The 18,337-nt window shown below is 47.8% G+C and overlaps 1 protein-coding gene across 1 annotated transcript in view; it reads left to right on the top strand.

The window, feature by feature from the left end:
- Nucleotides 1-4,565: 4,565 nt before the first annotated feature.
- GTF3C3 (general transcription factor IIIC subunit 3) overlaps nucleotides 4,566-18,337 on the top strand; it is a 37,519-nt gene continuing 23,747 nt past the window's right edge. Inside the window, exons 1-5 of the mRNA XM_060257238.1 lie at nucleotides 4,566-4,739; nucleotides 7,324-7,429; nucleotides 9,867-10,042; nucleotides 11,548-11,671; nucleotides 16,641-16,832. Coding sequence (XP_060113221.1) covers nucleotides 4,638-4,739; nucleotides 7,324-7,429; nucleotides 9,867-10,042; nucleotides 11,548-11,671; nucleotides 16,641-16,832 — 700 coding nt within the window. The 5' untranslated portion in view covers nucleotides 4,566-4,637. The remainder of the gene's footprint in view (nucleotides 4,740-7,323; nucleotides 7,430-9,866; nucleotides 10,043-11,547; nucleotides 11,672-16,640; nucleotides 16,833-18,337) is intronic.

Below are 18,337 nucleotides of genomic sequence, written 5' to 3'. Positions count from 1 at the left end.
ACTCTCTGTCTGGGGCAGTGATGCTCTGTATTCTGGGTGCCTAGGGGAGGGCACAGTGGGAGGGCTTCTAGCGTCCTGGCCCCACTGGTGGACCTCCTGATGTCTCCTGGGTTTTGGCCACCGTGTGACATAGTGTTGGACTGGTTGGGACATTGGCCTGATCCTACATGGCTTCTCTCATGTCCTTATGTTCTTTTCTGCAACATGTGATTTTCTTTAAGTTTTTCAGAACCCTCAAAACCTATTTTTCTGGGAAAGGACTCGATCTCAAAAAGTTTCCAGACACTTTGTCCAAGAGCAGCGAGCAACCAAGGCCAATTCATTTCTACTTAGATCCGTTCTCTTCCATGTCTGCCGAGTATGAAGAAGACCAAAATGCTTTTACAAATTATCACAGAGTCTAAAAAAGAAAATGTGAAGGTAAATGAAAGAAAGCTTTTCCCCCTCATCAGGAGTGACTGAATCCCACATTTGTAACATCTGCCAAATGGAGGTAATAGGTCAATTGATCCGTGCGATAAATCAAAATAATTTCCCAAAGTTAAACAGAAGAAGACTGTAGATTTATACTCCGCCCTTCTCTGAATCAGAGACTCAGAGTAGCTCACAATCTCCTATATCTTCCTCCCCCACAACAGACACCCTGTGAGGTAGGTGGAGCTGAGAGAGCTCTGACAGGAGCTGCCCTTTCAAGAACAGCTCTCGGGATGTGTGAAATTCCTCTTAGTTTTTGAGGCTCTGCAGTGTCCATTCCAGCAGGTGCAAGTGGAGGAGTGGGGAGTCAAACCCATTCTCCCAGATAAGAGTCTGTACATTTAACCACTACACCAAACTGGCTCTCACAAAAAAGTGGAGGTAGATCAAGATGGGTAGCCGTGTTAGTCTATCTGTAGCAGTAGAAAAGAGCCAGAGTGCAGGAACACCTTAAAAGCTAACAAAATTTGTGGCAAGGAAGGAGCTTTTGTGATACAGCTCGAATAGGAATCCATCTGTCCTTATATCTTGGAGAGTGGAGTGATTCTGTGGCTTGTCTCTTCAAATCACTTCTCTGATGGTTTGGAGAACACATCTAAAGTTGCTTTCTTTCCACCTCTCCCTTCCTCCTGTTTGCCTTCCTTCCTTCCTGTGGCTCTCAAACACCTGACGTTCATGTCTTGCAGCTCTCAAACATCTGGTGTTTGTTCTGTATGGCTCTTATGTTAAGCAACTTTGGCCACCTATGAACCTTTGGCCACCTTTATTCTAGCTAAATATTTGCGCTTCTCCCCCCTCCCCTTTTTTTTTTACAGGAAGCTTCTTAAGGATGTCAAGATTATTTGAAAACTGATGTGGAGCAGTTACCATTGTATTTCTAAGCAATTATTATCTGGCTTGGGACCACTCCATCTCTGAAGACAAAAACTGCGTATAGAAAACTGAGACCCATGTCTGCTTATTTCCCCACACATATTCTTTGTTCAAATGTACACAAATGAGAAATTCAAGCTTCATTCTTGGGATCTCTCTGTAAACCAATAAAGAAGTACAATTTTATTACACTTCAGGAAATTATGAAGTATATGTTTCAGAATTAACCTCAATTATTGGTCCTCCTGCTAATTCTGATACTTTAAAAAATCAATTTGGATGTCAAAGAACATGAATGATGAAAATGTGCTGTTGGTAAATTCTGTTCAGAGGTAGCCTAATGCAACGATGTTTAAGTAGCTTGCTGTTTTCCAGCGACTTTAAATCCACTGGCACCAAATACATTGTATGAAGTTTCCACAGCAAACGAGATGATGTCTTATGTACACATTTTAATGAGCTGACTTATTATTAAATTAATAAAGTATGTCCCATTTCAGTACCAGGGCTGGCCCTGCCACTAGGCAATCTAGGTGGTTGTCTAGGGTGCCGGCCTTCTGGGGGTGAAAAATTGGGCACCCCCCATGTGACTTGGTGATGTTATCAGTGCAGGGGGGGCACCAGAAGTTGGGGAGGACAGGGACCTCAGTGGAGTACACTGCCATAGAGTCCATCCTCCAAAGCATCCATTTTCTCCACAGGATCTAGAATCAAAGGGTTGGAAGGGACCTCCAGGGTCATCTAGTCCAACCCACTGCACAATGCAGGAAACTCACAAACACCTCCCCCCCAAATTCTCAGGGTCTTCACTGCTGTCAGATGGCCATCTAGTCTCTGTTTAAAAACCTCCAAGGAAAGAGAGCCCACCACCTCCCAAGGAGGAAGCCTCTTCCACTGAGGAACCACTCTAAACTCACAACCCCCTCTCCCTAAATTCACAGGCTCTTCATTGCTGTCAGATGGCCATCTAGCCTCTGTTTAAAAACCTCCAAGGAAGGAGAGCCCACCACCTCCCAAGGAGGAAGCCTGTTCCACTGAGGAACCACTCTAAACTCACAAACACCTCCCCCTAAATTCACAGGATCTTCATTGCTGTCAGATGGCCATCTAGCCTCTGTCGAAAAACCTCCAAGGAAGGAGAGCCCACCACCTCCTGAGGAAGCCTGTTCTACTGAGGAACCGCTCTAATGGTCAGGAAGTTCTTCCTAATGTTGAGCCAGAAACTCTTTTGATTTAATTTCAACCCGTTAGTTCTGGTCCTACCTTCTGGGGCCACAGAAAACAATTCCACACCATCCTCTAGATGACAGCCCTTCAAGTCCTTGAAGATGGTGATCCTGTCACCTCTCAGCCACCTCTCCAGGCTAAACATGTCCAGATCCTTCAACCTTTCTTCATAGGACTTGGTTTCCAGACCCCTCACCATCTTCATCGTCCTCCTGTGGATCCGTTCCTCCTCTGGACCCTCTGGACCCGTTGTCTATATCCTTCTTAAAATGTGCCCAAAACTGAACACCATTCTCCAGGTGAGGTCTTACCAGAGCAGAGTGAAGCAATACCATCACTTCACATGATCTGGACACTAGACTTCTGATCTCTGATAACTGGAGATAGTTGTCAACTTGTCATTCTGAGAGACCTCAAGGCCCCACCTGGAACCTGGCAACCCTCCTTCCCCCCCTAGAGGAAGTCAAAGTGGCTTACAACAATAGCAATAGAGAACAATAGGGAAAGTATAATTGAAATAAAACAACTGTGGCCACATCTTGATGAGAATGAGTTTTGCGGCTGTCTAGAAATGGTTATTTTGACTGCATCACCCCACCTTCATCTTACAAGGGGCTCATGAATGCTCTGGCTACATCTCCCCTCCTGGGGATGCAACCTGGGAAAGACAATGTTTGGGGGTTGGGGGAGACCCCAGCAAGGCATAGTATCATACAGTCCATCTTCCAGAGCAGTCATCACCTTTAGGGTGCCAGCCTCCAGGTGGGGCCTGGGGATCTCCCGCTTTTACAACTGGTCTCCAGCTGGCAGAGATCAACTCCCCTGAAGAAAATGGCTGCTTGGAAGGGTAGACTCCATGGCATTGTACCCTGCTGAGACCCGGCCCCTCTCCAAACCCCGCCCTCTCCTGGATCCACCTCCAAAGTCTCCAGATATTTTCCAACACAGACCTAAACTACTCTCTTATCATTTGGAGATCAGTATCTGAATAAGTGCGAAAGCACGCGGAAGCTTACGCCCAGAATTAAACTTTGTTGGTCTTAAAGACGCCACTGGACTCAAACTTTGGTCTGGAGATCCATTGTAATTGAAGGAGGAGATCTCCCGGCCCCACCTGGAGGCTGGCAACATTAGGACGCCTGCCAGTTTTGTTGTTGTTCAGTCGCACAGTCGAGTCCAACTCTTTGCGACCCCATGGACAAAGTCACACCAAGCCCTCCTGTCTTCCACCATCCTTCGAAGTCTGTTCAAATTCATGTTGGTTCCATCAGTAACGCTGTCCAGCCATCTCCTCTTTTGCCGTCCCCTTCTTCTTTTGCTTTCTGTCTTTCCCAGCACCAGGGTCTTCTCCAGGGAGTGCTCCCTTCTCATTGGGTGGCCGAAGGATTTGAGCTTCAGCATCTGACCTTCCAGGGAACAATCTGGGTTGATTTCCCTTAGGACTGACTGATTGGATCTTCTTGCAGTCCAAGGGACTCTCAAGGTTCTTCTCCAGCACTACAACTCAAAAGCATCTATTCTTCTGAGGTCGGCCTTCCTTATGGTCCAGCTCCCACAGCCATACATGACTACTGGGAATACCATCGCCTTGACTATACGGACGTTTGTTGGCAGTCTGATGTCTACTTTTTGTTATACTGCCCAGGTTTGCCACAGCTGTCTTCCCAAGGAGCAAACGTCTTTTAATTTCACGGCCACAGTCACCATCTGCAGTGATCTTGGATCCCAGAATGAAATTTAGAACTAAATAAACCTGCCAGTTTAGAATTAAATTAAAATGTGGTCCATTCCATGGAAGCAGTTTGCTCAACCTCGTATGAATAGTGCATGTTTCTTTCCCTTCCTCTAACTCCAAACAAGCTTATTATTCCACTTTCTGCATCGCCCAAGCTACCCTTAGGAGACTCAGCCAGTAGGACGCATGCGCAGAAGGTCGGCGCCCGTTCAGGCGGACCCCTTTAAGTGCCGGACAGCCGGTCCGGGGGCGAAATGTGTCCCCCACGATTTCCCCCCTCGCCTCACACCAACCCCCTCGAGTGAGCCTTGGGAGAAAGGAGCGCAAAATGTCCGGGTTTAGCCCCGAGCTCATCGAGTATCTCGAGGGGAAAATCTCCTTCGAGGAGTTCGAGAGGCGCCGAGAGGAGCGCAAAAGCCGCGAGAAGAAGGTGAGGCCTGCCCGTCCGCCCGAGACCGGCTCCTGGGGGGGCGTTGGAGGCAGGGTTGCCAATCCCCAGGTGGGGGCAGGGGATCCCCTGGTTTGGAGGCCCTCCCCCCACTTCAGGGTCATCAGAAAGCAGGGAGGGGGAGGGAAATGTCTGCTGGGCACTACATTATTCCCTATGGAGACTGATTCCCATAGGGGATAATGGAAAATTGATCCATGGGGATCTGGCGCTCTAGGGGGCATTTTTTTGAGTTAGAGGTGCCAAAATATCAGCACAGCATCCAGTGCCTCTCCCCAAGAGACCCTCCAAGTTTCCGAAGGATTGGACCAAGGAGTGCAATTCTATGGGCCCAAAAAGAAGGTGCCCCTCTCCATAATTTCCAATGGAGGGAAGGCATTTAAAAGGTGTGCGGTCCCTTTCAATGTGATGGCCAGAACGCCCTTTGGCATTCAATCGTGCTTGTCCCAACCTTCCTCCTGGCTCCACCCCCAAACTCTCCTGGCTCCACCCCTAAAGTCTCCTGGCTCCACCCCCAAAGTCCCCAGATATTTCTTGAATTGGATTTGGCAACTGTACCTGACCCAGGATTGTTTGCTTAGACAAGCCCTATTAAGATAGTTTCAGAGGGCCGCCTGCCCTGTTGGTCCACAATAGAATTGCCGGATTCCAGTCTCAAATCTGGCTAAACAGAAGGCTCCTTCTAATTAAAAGCTTGGGTAAAAAGCAATGCTTTGCCCCGGTGCTTAAAAATTCAGCATGGTAGGCATAAGGTAGCCGATCTCCAGATGGTGGCTGGAGATCTCCTGGGGTTACATTTGATCACCGGGTGACAGAGATCAGTTTCCCTGGAGAAAATGGCTGCTTCGAAAGGTCAAGTAGGGTTGCCAATCCCCAGGTGGGGGCAGGGGATCCCCCAGTTTGGAGCTCTCCCCCCGCTTTAGGGTCATCAGAAAGCAAGGGGGGGAGGGAAATGTCTGCTGGGAACGCCATTATTCCCTAGGAAGACTGATTCCCATAGGGAATAATGGAGAATTGAGCTGCAGTTATCAGGGGATGGGGTGTTTTTTTGAGGTAGAGGCACCAGATTTTCAGTATAGCATCCAGTGCCTCTCCTCAAAACACCCTCCAAGTTTCCAAAGGATTGGACTAAGGGGTCCAATTCTATGAGCCCCCAAAGAAGGTGCCCCTATCCATTATTTCCTATGGAAGGAAGGCATTTCAAAGGTGTGCAGTCCCTTTAACTGTGATGGCCAGAACTCCCTTTGGAGTTTAGTAATGCTTGTCTCAACCTTGCTCCTGGCTCCACCCCCAAAGTCTCCTGGCTCCACCTCCAAGTCCTCAGATATTTTTTGAATTGGACTTGGCAACCCTAGGGGACGGAAATGTCTGTTGGGCACTCCAGTATTCCCTATGGAGACTGATTCCCATAGGGTATAATGGTGAATTGATCTGCAGTTATCTGGGGGGGATGTTTTGAGGTCGATGCACCAGATTTTCAGTATAGCATCCAGTGCCTCTCCTCAAAACACCCTCCAAGTTTCCAAAGGATTGGACCAGGGGGGCAAAATTCTATGAGCCCCTAAAGAAGGTGCTCCTGTTCTTCATTATTTCCTTATGTAGGGAAGGCATTGAAAAGGTGTGCACCATGGTCCCTTTCAATGTGATGTCCAGAACTCCCTTTGGAGTTCAATTATGCTTGTCACACCCTTGCTCCTGACTCCACCCCCAAAAGCTCCTGGCTCCACTCCCAAAGTCCCCAGATGTTTCTTAAATTGGACCTGGCAGTCCAGGGAACCCTATCACTGTTCCTTGGCAGGTTTGTTTGCAAGAAAGAACTCAGCAGGACTTCTTGCACGTACGTGTGGAGGAGCAAATTCCGTGCTTATTGCAGGCCCATCTCTTTCTGTAGTCATAGATCCAGAGGAGTGTAGGGTTGCCAGGTCTGGGTTGGAAAATACCTGGAGACTTTGGGGGTGGATCCGGGATAGGGCAGGGTTTGGAGAGGGGAGGGGCCTCCGCATGGGACAATGCCACAGAATGTATTCATCAAAATAACCATTTTCTCCAGGGGAGCTGATCTCTACCAGCTAGAGATCAGTTGTAAAAGTGGGAGATCTCCAGGTTCCACTTGGAGGCTGGCAACCCTACTGGGGAGGGGTGTCAGCATGGTAAAATGTCATAAAGTCCACCCTTCAAAGCAGCCATTTTCTCCAGGGGAACTGATCTCTGTTGCCTGTCAGTTGTAATTTCAGGAGATCTCCAGCCACTGCCTGGAGGTTGAACATATATGAAGCCACTGAGCCACCGTCCCCTCCCCTGGCAACCCTGGCTAAAACATTCCTCATTTCCCAAAACCTACAGTGCTACGGAACAAAGTTTGAGTCCTTTAAAACCAACCCAGTTTGATTTTGAGTCTGAATAAGTGTACTTGCACCCAGAAGCTTATATCTGATTGGTCTTAAAAGTGCCCCTGGACTCAAACTTAGTTCTATTTCTTCAGTCCAACTTGACTACTCACCTGAATCTACCACCGTATAGCAAACTAAAACAGATCTTTTCATTACGCTTTTGCTGATTTTTACAGGATGGAGGAAATGTGCTCACGGAAGAAAACGTAGACGATCCTGATGGTCCATCTACTTCTGGGCATGGTTTGAATGTGGCACCTGAGGTTCACAGTGAAGTGGAAGGTATGTGTTATGTTAATTGCTTAATTGACGGAACATAAATATGCCATGGTCATTCAAAGAAAACATACGGGATCTTGAGCGCCTTGCCTAGAAAATAAATGATGTATTGTTGTTTGCCTCATTTCAAGAATGTCTGTATAATATGTACTGATCCCCAAATATAGTTAGATTCATGGGATTTTTTTTCACCTCCCCCCCCCAGCCAAATAATCCCAAAACAGTAAAAAGGTCAAGGTAGTCCCCTGTGCAAGCACTGAGTTGTTACTGACCCATGGAGTGACATCACATCAGGGCGTTTTCATGGCAGACTTTTTTACAGGGTGGTTTGCCATTGCCTTCCCCAGTCATCTGCACTTTATCCCCAGAAAGCTGGGGACTCATTTTACCAACCTCAGAAGGATGGAAGGCTGAGTCAACCTTGAGCTGGGTACCTGAACCCGGCTTCCGCAAGGATCAAACTCAGGTCGTGAGCAGAGCTTGCACTGCAGTACAGTAGGAAAACACAATATCCTCTTCAGAGACCCATTTGTCTCTAGGTATCCTCATTCCTCACTGACCTGGATAGCCAGACTTACCTGCTGTCATCAGATTTCAGAAGTTTAGCAGAGTCAACCCTGGTTAGTTCTTAGGTGGGAAGCAATCAAGGAAGTCCAGGGTTGCAGAGACAGGCAATGGCCAACCACCTCTGAACATCTCTTGCCTTGAAAACCTTACAGGGTTGCCATACGTGGGCTGTCTCTTGTTGGCATTTTCCACTGCCGCTGTCCTTCTCCCCTTTCTCCTTGCTGCTCGGCGCATGTAGTCCCGCTAGCGTAACAATCCCGGGGTTGAGATAGATTGTAGATACCAGAATTTATTTTCTCCATCAGCTCCTGGATGGTGCGTCTATGCCAGGCAGTGCCTTTTGCACCCTGTGGACATGGTGCGGGGTTGCCTTCTATGAACTTTCATAACATTTTGTTGTTGTTAGGAAGGAAAGAGAATCATAGAATAATAGAATTGGAAGGGACCCTCATCTAGTCCAGTCCCGTGCACAGTGCAAGAAATTCACAAGTACTCCCCCCCCCCCCCCCGGGCACTTTTTGTTGCAGGGACTTCTTTGCATTTTAGGCCACACACGCCTGATGTAGCCAGTCCACCAAAAGCTTGCAGGCCTCTTCTTACAGGGCCTATTGTAAGCTCCAGGAGGATTGGCTGCATCAGGGGGTGTGACCTAAAATGCAAAGGAGTTCCTGCTGCAAAAAAAGCCCTGCTTCCCCGTAAGTTCACAGGATCAGCATTGCTGTCAGATGACCATCTGTTTAAAAACCTTCAAGGAAGGCGAGACCACCACCTCCCAAGGAGGAAGCCTGTTCCACTGAGGAACCACTCTAAACTCACAAACACCTCCCCCTAACTTCACAGGATCTTTATTGCTGTCCGATGGCCATTTAGCCTCTGTTTAAAAACCTCCAAGGAAGGAGAGCCCACCACCTCCTGAGGAGGAAGCCTGTTCCGCTAAGGAACTGCTCTAAACTCACAGATACCTCCCCCTAAATTCACAGGATCCTCATTGCTGTCAGATGGCCATCTAGCCTCTGCTTAAAAACCTCCAAGGAAGGAGAGCCCACCACCTCCCAAGGAGGAAGCCTGTTCCACTGAGGAACCACTCTAAACTCACAAACACCTCCCCCTAAATTCACAGGATCTTTATTGCTGTCAGATGGCCATTTAGCCTCTGCTTAAAAACCTCCAAGGAAGGAGAGCCCACCACCTCCCAAGGAGGAAGCCTGTTCCACTGAGGAACCGCTCTAAACTCACAAACACCTCCCCCTAAATTCACAGGATCTTTATTGCTGTCAGATGGCCATCTAGCCTCTGTTTAAAAACCTCCAAGGAAGGAGAGCCCACCACCTCCCAAGGAGGAAGCCTGTTCCACTGAGGAACCATTCTAACCTCACAAACTCCTCCCCCTAAATTCACAGGATCTTCATTGCTGTCAATGGCCATATAGACTCTGTTCCAAAACCTCCAAAGAAGGGGAGCCCACCACCTCCCAAGGAAGAAGCCTGTTCCACTGAGGAACCGCTTTAACAGTTTATGCATTTTGTTTTCTTCTTCCTGGAAGGGCTCAGATCTTCCTTGGAGGTACCCTACTGGCCAGGTCGACCCTGACTTTGTTTCTGCCGCGTTAGGCTATCTGGTGCTCCCAGTCACTGTTTTCATGGCCAGGTTGGGGTGGGAAATTTTTGGCAGACCCACTTTCAGAATTCCTATGATATTGTGCCATTGCAGCTGAAAATTATCCACAGGATGAAACTGGAGGCTGAAGCAGCGGTTCTGATTTGCGGAGCAGATGTCGATGTCATCTTTTTGGAACTCTCAAACTTAGTTCTTGGTTGCAAACACTGCTTATTCAGGCACTGCTGTGAATCTGTATTATTCTCCTTTCAACCAGAAGAGACATCGGATGGGGTCAGCAAATCTGTCCATCGAGTTTTTGCTTCCATGATGGGAGAAAATGAAGACGAGGAAGATGAAGAGGAGGAGGAAGAAACCTCCGAACAACCTACAGCAGGGGATGTTTTTGCCCTGGAAATGGTGCTTAATAGAGAAACAAAGAAAATGATGAAGGTGAGTATTTAAAGATTTAAAAAGCCTCCATGGCCCTATGTGGGGACTGCTGAAAATCAGTTATGAGTTTTAATGTTTGAAGCTTTAAGAAGACACTCCAGTTCTACAACGGATATCTGTAGGCAGAGCTGGGATTGTCATGCATCTGATTTAGACTCTGACTGATTTCCCACTCACTTTACGCCGCTGTCACACTCCTCTTCTCAGGAGGGCTTCCGTCCGATTTCACACTATCTGCCCCGGAGTTGCAACTAGCGTCGCCTTTTTTGTGCGGCCAACAGAAACTGGTTTTTAGAGGACCTCGTTTGCTGTGTGAAAAAGGTGACACTAGTTGCAGCCCCGGGGCAGAGAGTGTGAAATCGGACAGAAGCCCCGCTGAGAAGAGGAACGTGAGAGCGGAGTAAGGTGAGTGGGAAATCGGTAACTATATCTCGATGATGCACCAGACGGCTTGCTTGAGCCCTTATGAATTGGCTGGATAGACTTTTCACAGAGAATGCTGGTTTCTTCCTGTAACTACACACAGATACATATGGGTGGCAGGTAAAATACCTAATGTTAATTTCCAATTGGAAATGCTCTGTGTTCTCTTCTCTTACTTGTTTGATAATACTCCAGAGCTGGGGCGGCCAACGGTAGCTCTCCAGATGTTTTTTGCCTACAACTCCCATCAGCCTCAGCCATTGGCCATGCTGACCGGGGCTGATGGGAGTTGTAGGCAAAAAAAACATCTGGAGAGCCACCGTTGGCCACACCTGCTCTAGGGACTAGGAACATAGTCCTCTACAAGGGAGTCTAATTAAGAGGGAGGGGGAATGGCTGTTTGAACAATTTTTGGAATAAGTGACTTAATTCACGGGTTCCACAAATACCTTTGGTTCAAGCATCGTTCTAACTAATGAAAGACTTAATTCGTATTTTATTGGATGTGATTAATGTAACGTGGAGCATAAAGTAGCAATAACTTTTTAACGCTCAAACAATTCATCTAATGTTGGTTTTTAAAAGGTACCCCAACTTATTTCTAATGTAGGTTCACACGATGCTAGGGAGGGGCCAGCACCCGCTCTGCAGACATTCCTCCTTTAAGAGAGAAATTGCTTCTTTCAAAAGGGGGCCCAATGTAACATCATCTAAACCCCCAATTATCTTTGGGTTTAGATGCTTGTTTGGCACACCTCCAGTGCAAACCTGGGGTTGGTTCCAGCTACCTTTTTGACTCAGTCTTGTCCTCTTCTCCAGTGTATTACTTGACTTGTGTTCACACAGCTCCCATGATCCCCCCGTCTGGCCTTTTTGGGTGGTCAAAGGGGGAGTCCTCATTGCTTTTTTACTGTCAGGAAAACGGGTTGGATTCAACCCCTCCTCTTGTCAATGAAGTGCATTCAGTGAGGCTCGTTCCAGGTTGTTTCCTTAGGACTGCAGCTTGAATTGAAACAAAGAGCTCTTTGGCTAAGAGTCCTCTCCGTGGAGTCACGCTGCCCTAAAACGATTCTCTTTCCTAGGAAAAACGGCCCCGCAGTAAGCTACCCCGGGCCCTGAGAGGCCTCATGGGGGAAGCCAACATCCGGTTTGCCCGCGGAGAACACGAGGAGGCCGTTCTGATGTGCATGGAGATCATCAGGCAAGGTGCGTGCCCTCTTGCATTGAGCGAGGTTTTGAGCTGGCCATGACTGGAAGAGGGGCAAATAATTAAATGTTTGGGTGCATATATGTAAGTGTTTTATTCTAAAACGTAGCTACATTTAAACATAAAGGTAAAGGTCATCCCCTGGGCAAGCACCAGTTGTTTTCAACTCTGGGGTGACGTTGCTTTCACAACGTTCCCACGGCAGACCTTTTTACGGGGTGGTTTGCCATTGCCCCGTGGTGCAGAGTGGTAAAGCAGCAGTACTGTGGTCTGAACTCTCTGCTCACGACCTGAGTTTGATTCCGGCGGAAGCTGGGTTTTCAGGTAGCCGGCCCAAGGTTGACTCAGCCTTCCATCCTTCTGAGGTCAGTCAGATGAGCACCCAGCTTGCTGGGGGAAAAGTGTAGATGACTGGGGAAGGCAATGACAGACCCCCCCCCCCCTAAAAAGTCTGCTGTGAAAACATGATGAAAGCAACGTCACCCCAGAGTCGGAAACGACTGGTGCTTGCACAGGAGACTTTTCCTTTCCTTGCCATTGCCTTCCCCAGTCATCTACACATTTAAACATATCATCTTCTTTATTCGTATGGGACGTGACCACCAGGTCTTTGGCTTTGGAAAGCTAATTGCATCTGCTTGTGTGTGTGTAGAAATGCCTTCAAGTTGCAACCAACTTATGGTGACACCAGCAAGGAGCTACCAAAACGAGTGATTAAGCAGAGATGGTTCACTATTGCCTTCCTCTGCGGGGTCTTCCTTCCAAGTACTGACCCTGCTTAGCTTCCAAGATCTCAGAAGCAGAGGTGGTTGGCCATTGCCTTCCTCTGCAGGGTCCTCCAGCGGCATCTGGATCGGGGCGGCGCCGCGGTACTGATGTTATTAGACCTGTCGGCGGCATTTGATACAGTCGACCACCAGTTGCTAAAGCGTCGCCTCGCCGACATAGGGGTTGGGGGGTTGGCCCTACAATGGCTTTCCTCCTTCCTCTCTGATCGGGGACAAAGGGTGGCCATTGGGGGTGAGCGATCCCAGAGGCGCACACTTGACTGTGGGGTGCCTCAGGGAGCAGTTCTCTCCCCAATGTTGTTCAACATCTATATGCGCCCCCTTGCCCAGATTGTCCGGAGGTTTGGGCTGGGTTGCCATCAATATGCGGATGACACCCAGCTCTATCTGCTAATGGATGGCCGGCCTGGCTCCGCCCCGGGGAACCTGGATCGGGTTTTACAGGCTGTGGCGACGTGGCTCAGATTGAGTGGATTGAAGTTGAATCCAGCGAAGACAGAGGTCCTTTGTGTGGGTCGTGGCGCTCGGGGAGGGGAAATAGCTCTCCCAACTTTCGATGGCGCACCATTGGAACCAGCGCGCCAGGTAAAAAGTTTGGGTGTTTTACTGGAGCCTTCATTATCAATGGAGGCCCAGATAGCAGCCACTGCCAAGTCAGCATTCTTCCATCTGAAGCGGGCAAGGCAGTTGGCCCCCTTCCTGGAGCGCCGGGACCTCGCAACAGTGATCCATGCAACGGTCACCTCAAGATTGGACTACTGTAATGCCCTCTACTTGGGGCTACCTCTGTGCCGGACTCGGAAGCTACAGCTGGTGCAGAACGCGTCGGCCAGGCTACTGTTAGGGCTCTCGAAATGGGAGCACATACGGCCGGGGCTGCGCGGACTGCACTGGCTACCAATTATCTACCGAGTCCAGTACAAAGTGTTGGTTATCACCTTTAAAGCCCTATATGGCTGAGGACCAGCCTACCTAAGGGACCGTCTCTCCCCATATGAACCCCAGAGGGCACTGAGGTCAGTGGGTAAAAACAAAATGACCATCCCTGGGCCGAGAGAGGTCAAACTCCAACATACTAGAGTACAGGCCTTTTCAGCGGCTGCACCGGCATTGTGGAACCAGCTTCCGGAGGAGGTGCGGGCCCTGCGGGACCTCGGCCAGTTCCGCAGGGCCTGCAAGACCGCCCTTTTTAGGCAAGCTTATAACGACACTGACTGCTGAGTTGCCTGGTGTAAGAACCGCCATCTATAAGACTACCTAAACTGGCAGAACCAGCGCCATAACAGCTCAATCGCTGCCAGATACACTCATATATATCTAGGCTAACGAAAATCATGTATTTTAACTTAACTGACTGGTTTTTATGCTTAATTTTAATTGTTAAATTTAAAGTTTTATCATTTATGTTAATGTCTAAGTTGTTGTTAGCCGCCCTGAGCCGCCTAGGCGGAGAGGGCGGGATAGAAATAAAAGTTATTATTATTATTATTATTATTATTATTCCTTGGGTGGTCTCCCATCCAGCTACTTGCCCTGCTTAGCTTCTGAGATCTGAGCAGCAGAGGTGGTTTGCCCTTGCCTTCCTCTGCAGAGCCTTCCTTGGTGGTCTCCCATCCAAGTAACCATCAGGAGGTCCACCAGCAGGGCCAGAACTTCAGAAGCCCTCCCACTGTTGCTTTCCAATCACTAAGAACACAGAGCATCACTGCCCCAGACAGTGTTCCATCTATACTTTGGGGCTAAGAGCAACTCTTGAACCTCTGCTCCATGTGTTTATCCAATCCCCTCTTGCTGTCTATGCTTGTAGCTGCCATCACTTCCTGCTTAGCTTCTGAGATCTGAGAAGCAGAGGTGGTTTGCCCTTGCCTTCCTCTGCAGAGCCTTCCTTGGTGGTCTCCCATCCAAGTACCAGCCCTGCTTAGCTTCTGAGATCTGAGAAGCAGAGGTGGTTGGCTATTGCCTTCCTCTGCAGAGCCTTCCATGGTGGTCTCTCATCAGCAGGTACCAACCCTGCTTAGCTTCCGAGATCTGAGAAGCAGAGGTGGTTTGCCCTTGCCTTCCTCTGCAGAGCCTTCCTTGGTGGTCTCCCATCCAAGTAGCGACCCAGCTTAGCTTCCAAGATCTGAGAAGCAGAGGTGGCTTGCCAGTGCCTTCCTCTACAGCAGGGGTGTCAAACTCATTTGTTACGAGGGCCGGATCTGACAAATGAGACCTTGTTGGGCCGGGCCATATGTCATAAAAATATAAAACCAGGAAGTGGAGATACAAACTTTATAAAGTACATAGTGGTGCTTTTTAAAAAAAGGTGCTTTCTTTGTATCTCTCCCATGGTATTGAGTGAACTAAGCAAAAACCCCTCACTTTTCCCCTCCTTCCTCTGGGGACAACGAGGGGGAGGAGCCTCAGCCAATAGGAGGAAAAGAGGCTTGGCTGAGTAGTTCTGTGTGATTGAGAGAGCCTCGCAAAGTATGCTCTCCCTCTTTCCCCCTTTCTCCCCAAGGGAGGAGCCTCAACCAATGGGGAAACTAGAGGCGTTGCTCTGTAGCTCCTGTGCGATTGAGCAAGCCTGGCAAAGCAAGCTGTGATGCAGAAAGAAGCAAGAGAGAGGGAGAAGGAAGCAGATGGCAGCCAGTTGCTTGGGGGCCTGATCCAGCCCCTGGGTTGCATGTTTGACACCACTTCTCTACAGAACCTTCATTGTTGGTCTCCCATTCAAGTCCCGACCCTGCTTAGCTTCTGTGATGTGGCAAGATCGGGCTACACCACGCTGCTTCCCCTCCCCAGTTAAGCCTGCTTACTTGATTCTATCGACTGAGAATTTAAGGGCCTCTTTTTTGCATGTAGAGAACCCCTTGGGATGTGTTGGCGTTTCTGTGCATGTGTTTGTGTGTGTGACTGAAGGGATATGGAGTAGGAAACCCAGCTGCGCATGTGCAATTACTTACCCACGCAGTCCTTTGACTCCTGTTTAAGCGGATTGTTGGTTTTATTAATGATCTGTTGGTTAGCTTTGGCCAGAGTTGGGATCCCCTTTAGGTTGCAGGGCAAAAATATTTTCATAAATAGTGCTTTTTTTATGTGGGTCATATGTTGCTAGATAAGGGGGCAGGGGTGGATTGCAATAAAAAAAGGCCAGCGCTATGCTGGGAATTATTAGGAAGGGAATGGAACACAAATCAGCTGGTATCAAAATGCCCCTGTATAAATCGATGGTGTGCTCTCATTTGGAGTACTGAGTGCAGTTCTGGTCACCGCACCTCAAAAAGGATATTATAGCATTGGAGAAAGTCCAGAAAAGGGCAACTGGAATGATTAAAGGGCTGGAACACTTTCCCTATGAAGAAAGGTTGAAACGCTTGGGACTCTTTAGCTTGGAGAAACGTCGATTGTGGGGTGACATGATAGAGGTTTACAAGATTATGCATGGGATGGAGAAAGTAGAGAAAGAAGTCCTTTTCTCCCTTTCTCACAATATGAGAACTTGTGGACATTCGATGAAATTGCTGAGCAGTTGGGTTAGAACTGATAAAAGGAAGTCCTTCTTCTCCCAAAGGGGGATTAACATGTGCAATTCATTGCCACTGGAGGTGGCAGCGGCTACAAGCATAGAGATTTTCAAGAGGGAAATGGATAAGCATATGGAGTAGAGATCCATCAGTGGCTATTAGCCACAGCATATTGTTGGAACTCTCTGTCTGAGGCAGTGATGCTCTGTGTTCTTGGTGCTTTTTTTGGGGGGGGGCACAGTGGGAGGGCTTCTAGCCCCACTGGTGGACCTACTGATGGCACTTGGGTTTTTTGGCCACTGTGACACAGAGTGTTGGACTGGATGGGCCTTTGGCCTGATCCAACATGGCTTCTCTTATGTTCTTATGTCTGGGGGCAGTGGTGCTCTGTCTTCTTGGTGCTTGGAGGGGGGGGGTTTAAGAGTGGTAGGGTTTCTGGAGCTCTGGCCTTGCTAGTTGGACCTCCTGATGGTCCTGGGTTTTGGCCTCTGTTTGACAGAATGTTGGACTGGATGGGCCATTGGCCTGATCCAACATGGCTTCTCGTATGTTGTTATTGGTACTTCCTGTTTTAATGCAGTGAAATAGTTTACAAGGCCTTTTTTCCCCGCCATTTGCTGAAACGGAAGTCTAGGTACGGCTGGTTGAAACAGGAATGCCTTTGTTTTGAGCAGCCCCGCTGGCGTACGAGCCCTTCTCGACGCTCGCCATGATCTACGAAGACCAAGGCGACATGGAGAAATCCTTGCAGTTCGAACTGATCGCTGCTCACTTGAACCCCAGCGACACAGAGGAGTGGGTGCGGCTAGCCGAAATGTCGCTCGAGCAGGACAATATTAAGCAGGCCATTTTCTGCTACGCCAAAGGTAAGCCGGTGAATTTAACAGACCCTTGTCTGACTGAGGAAGACTCTTTAGTGGTCCGTGGTCCATTTCTCTTTTAGAGCCAATATCCCTCATACTCAAGAGACATACTCAACAGCCAATATCCTTCATACTCAACAGACATACTCAACAGCCAATATCCTTCATACTCAGCAGACATACTCAACAGCCAATATCCTTCATACTCAGCAGACATACTCAACAGCCAATATCCTTCATACTCAGCAGACATACTCAACAGCCAATATCCTTCATACTCAGCAGACATACTCAACAGCCAATATCCTTCATACTCAGCAGACATACTCAACAGCCAATATCCTTCATACTCAGCAGACATACTCAACAGCCAATATCCTTCATACTCAGCAGACATACTCAACAGCCAATATCCTTCATACTCAACAGACATACTCAAACAGGGATATTGGCTGTTTATCCCATTACATATATTGAGCCCATCTCCTGCTATATTTTAATGTATTTTTCTCCTAAAGGCAAGCTATATGTATGTTACATGTTAAAAGGTAAGTTAGTTGGATGGGAAACCTTCTGAGATATAAATACCTTCTTTTTGATCCAGGCTTAATACAATATAGTCATTAACAGACATTCTCACATTTTGACATATTACTGTTTTATTGCTTTTGCGTGCTCATTCTACTCAGATCGAAGGTTTGCTCAATTTGTTAATTTTACTATTCTGTCATTGAATCTTAAATTTGTACCATTTTGCATTCTGAGCCACTGCCTACCAGATAATTTTACTATTCTGTCATTGAATCTTAAATTGTACCATTTTGCATTCTAAACCACTCACTACCAGATGATTTTACTATACTGTTCAAAAGGGAGTGGAAGAATTTTAGAGGATACATAGAGAAAGAGTGGAATGTAAAAGGACACTGGGCAATTTTTTAATAATGAGTATGAGAAAAGGGAGAAATTGAACTTTGATTGGTTAAGGGTACCTTTATAAGTGAAGTCGGCGGGAGTCTAGTAATGGAGGGAGGGGGAAAAATATCATATGGGTTTGGGATAGTAATGATATAAACAGACATTGTTACCATATGTTATCAATAAATTGTTTAAACACAGATGATTTTACTATACTGTCATTGGATCTTAAATTTGTACCAGTTTGCGTTCTGAGCCACTGACTACCAGCTATGTGTGGCTCTGCTCACTGTGCCAGATTCCTCGTCTGATGAAGCGTGCTTAGAGAGCACACAAAAGCTTACGTTCTGAATAAAACTAAGTTGGTCTTAAAGCTGCAACTTGACTCCTATATTGTTCTACTACTTCAGACCAACACGGCTGCTCACTTGGATCTATCTAGCAATGCTACCAGTGTCTTGAATTCATCGAATTGTTACAATCAGGACAGTTGGAAGAACAATTCCAACAGCTGCTTTATCTAATGCATCAGGTGTCAGATGTTTGAGAGCTGAAAAAAAGGCAACTCCTGGAGATTTGGGGGTGGAGCC

Source organism: Heteronotia binoei, chromosome 16 (genome assembly GCF_032191835.1).
Source record: "Heteronotia binoei isolate CCM8104 ecotype False Entrance Well chromosome 16, APGP_CSIRO_Hbin_v1, whole genome shotgun sequence".
Taxonomy (NCBI): Eukaryota; Metazoa; Chordata; class Lepidosauria; order Squamata; family Gekkonidae; genus Heteronotia; species Heteronotia binoei.
This window is presented reverse-complemented; position numbering and strand designations above follow the sequence as displayed.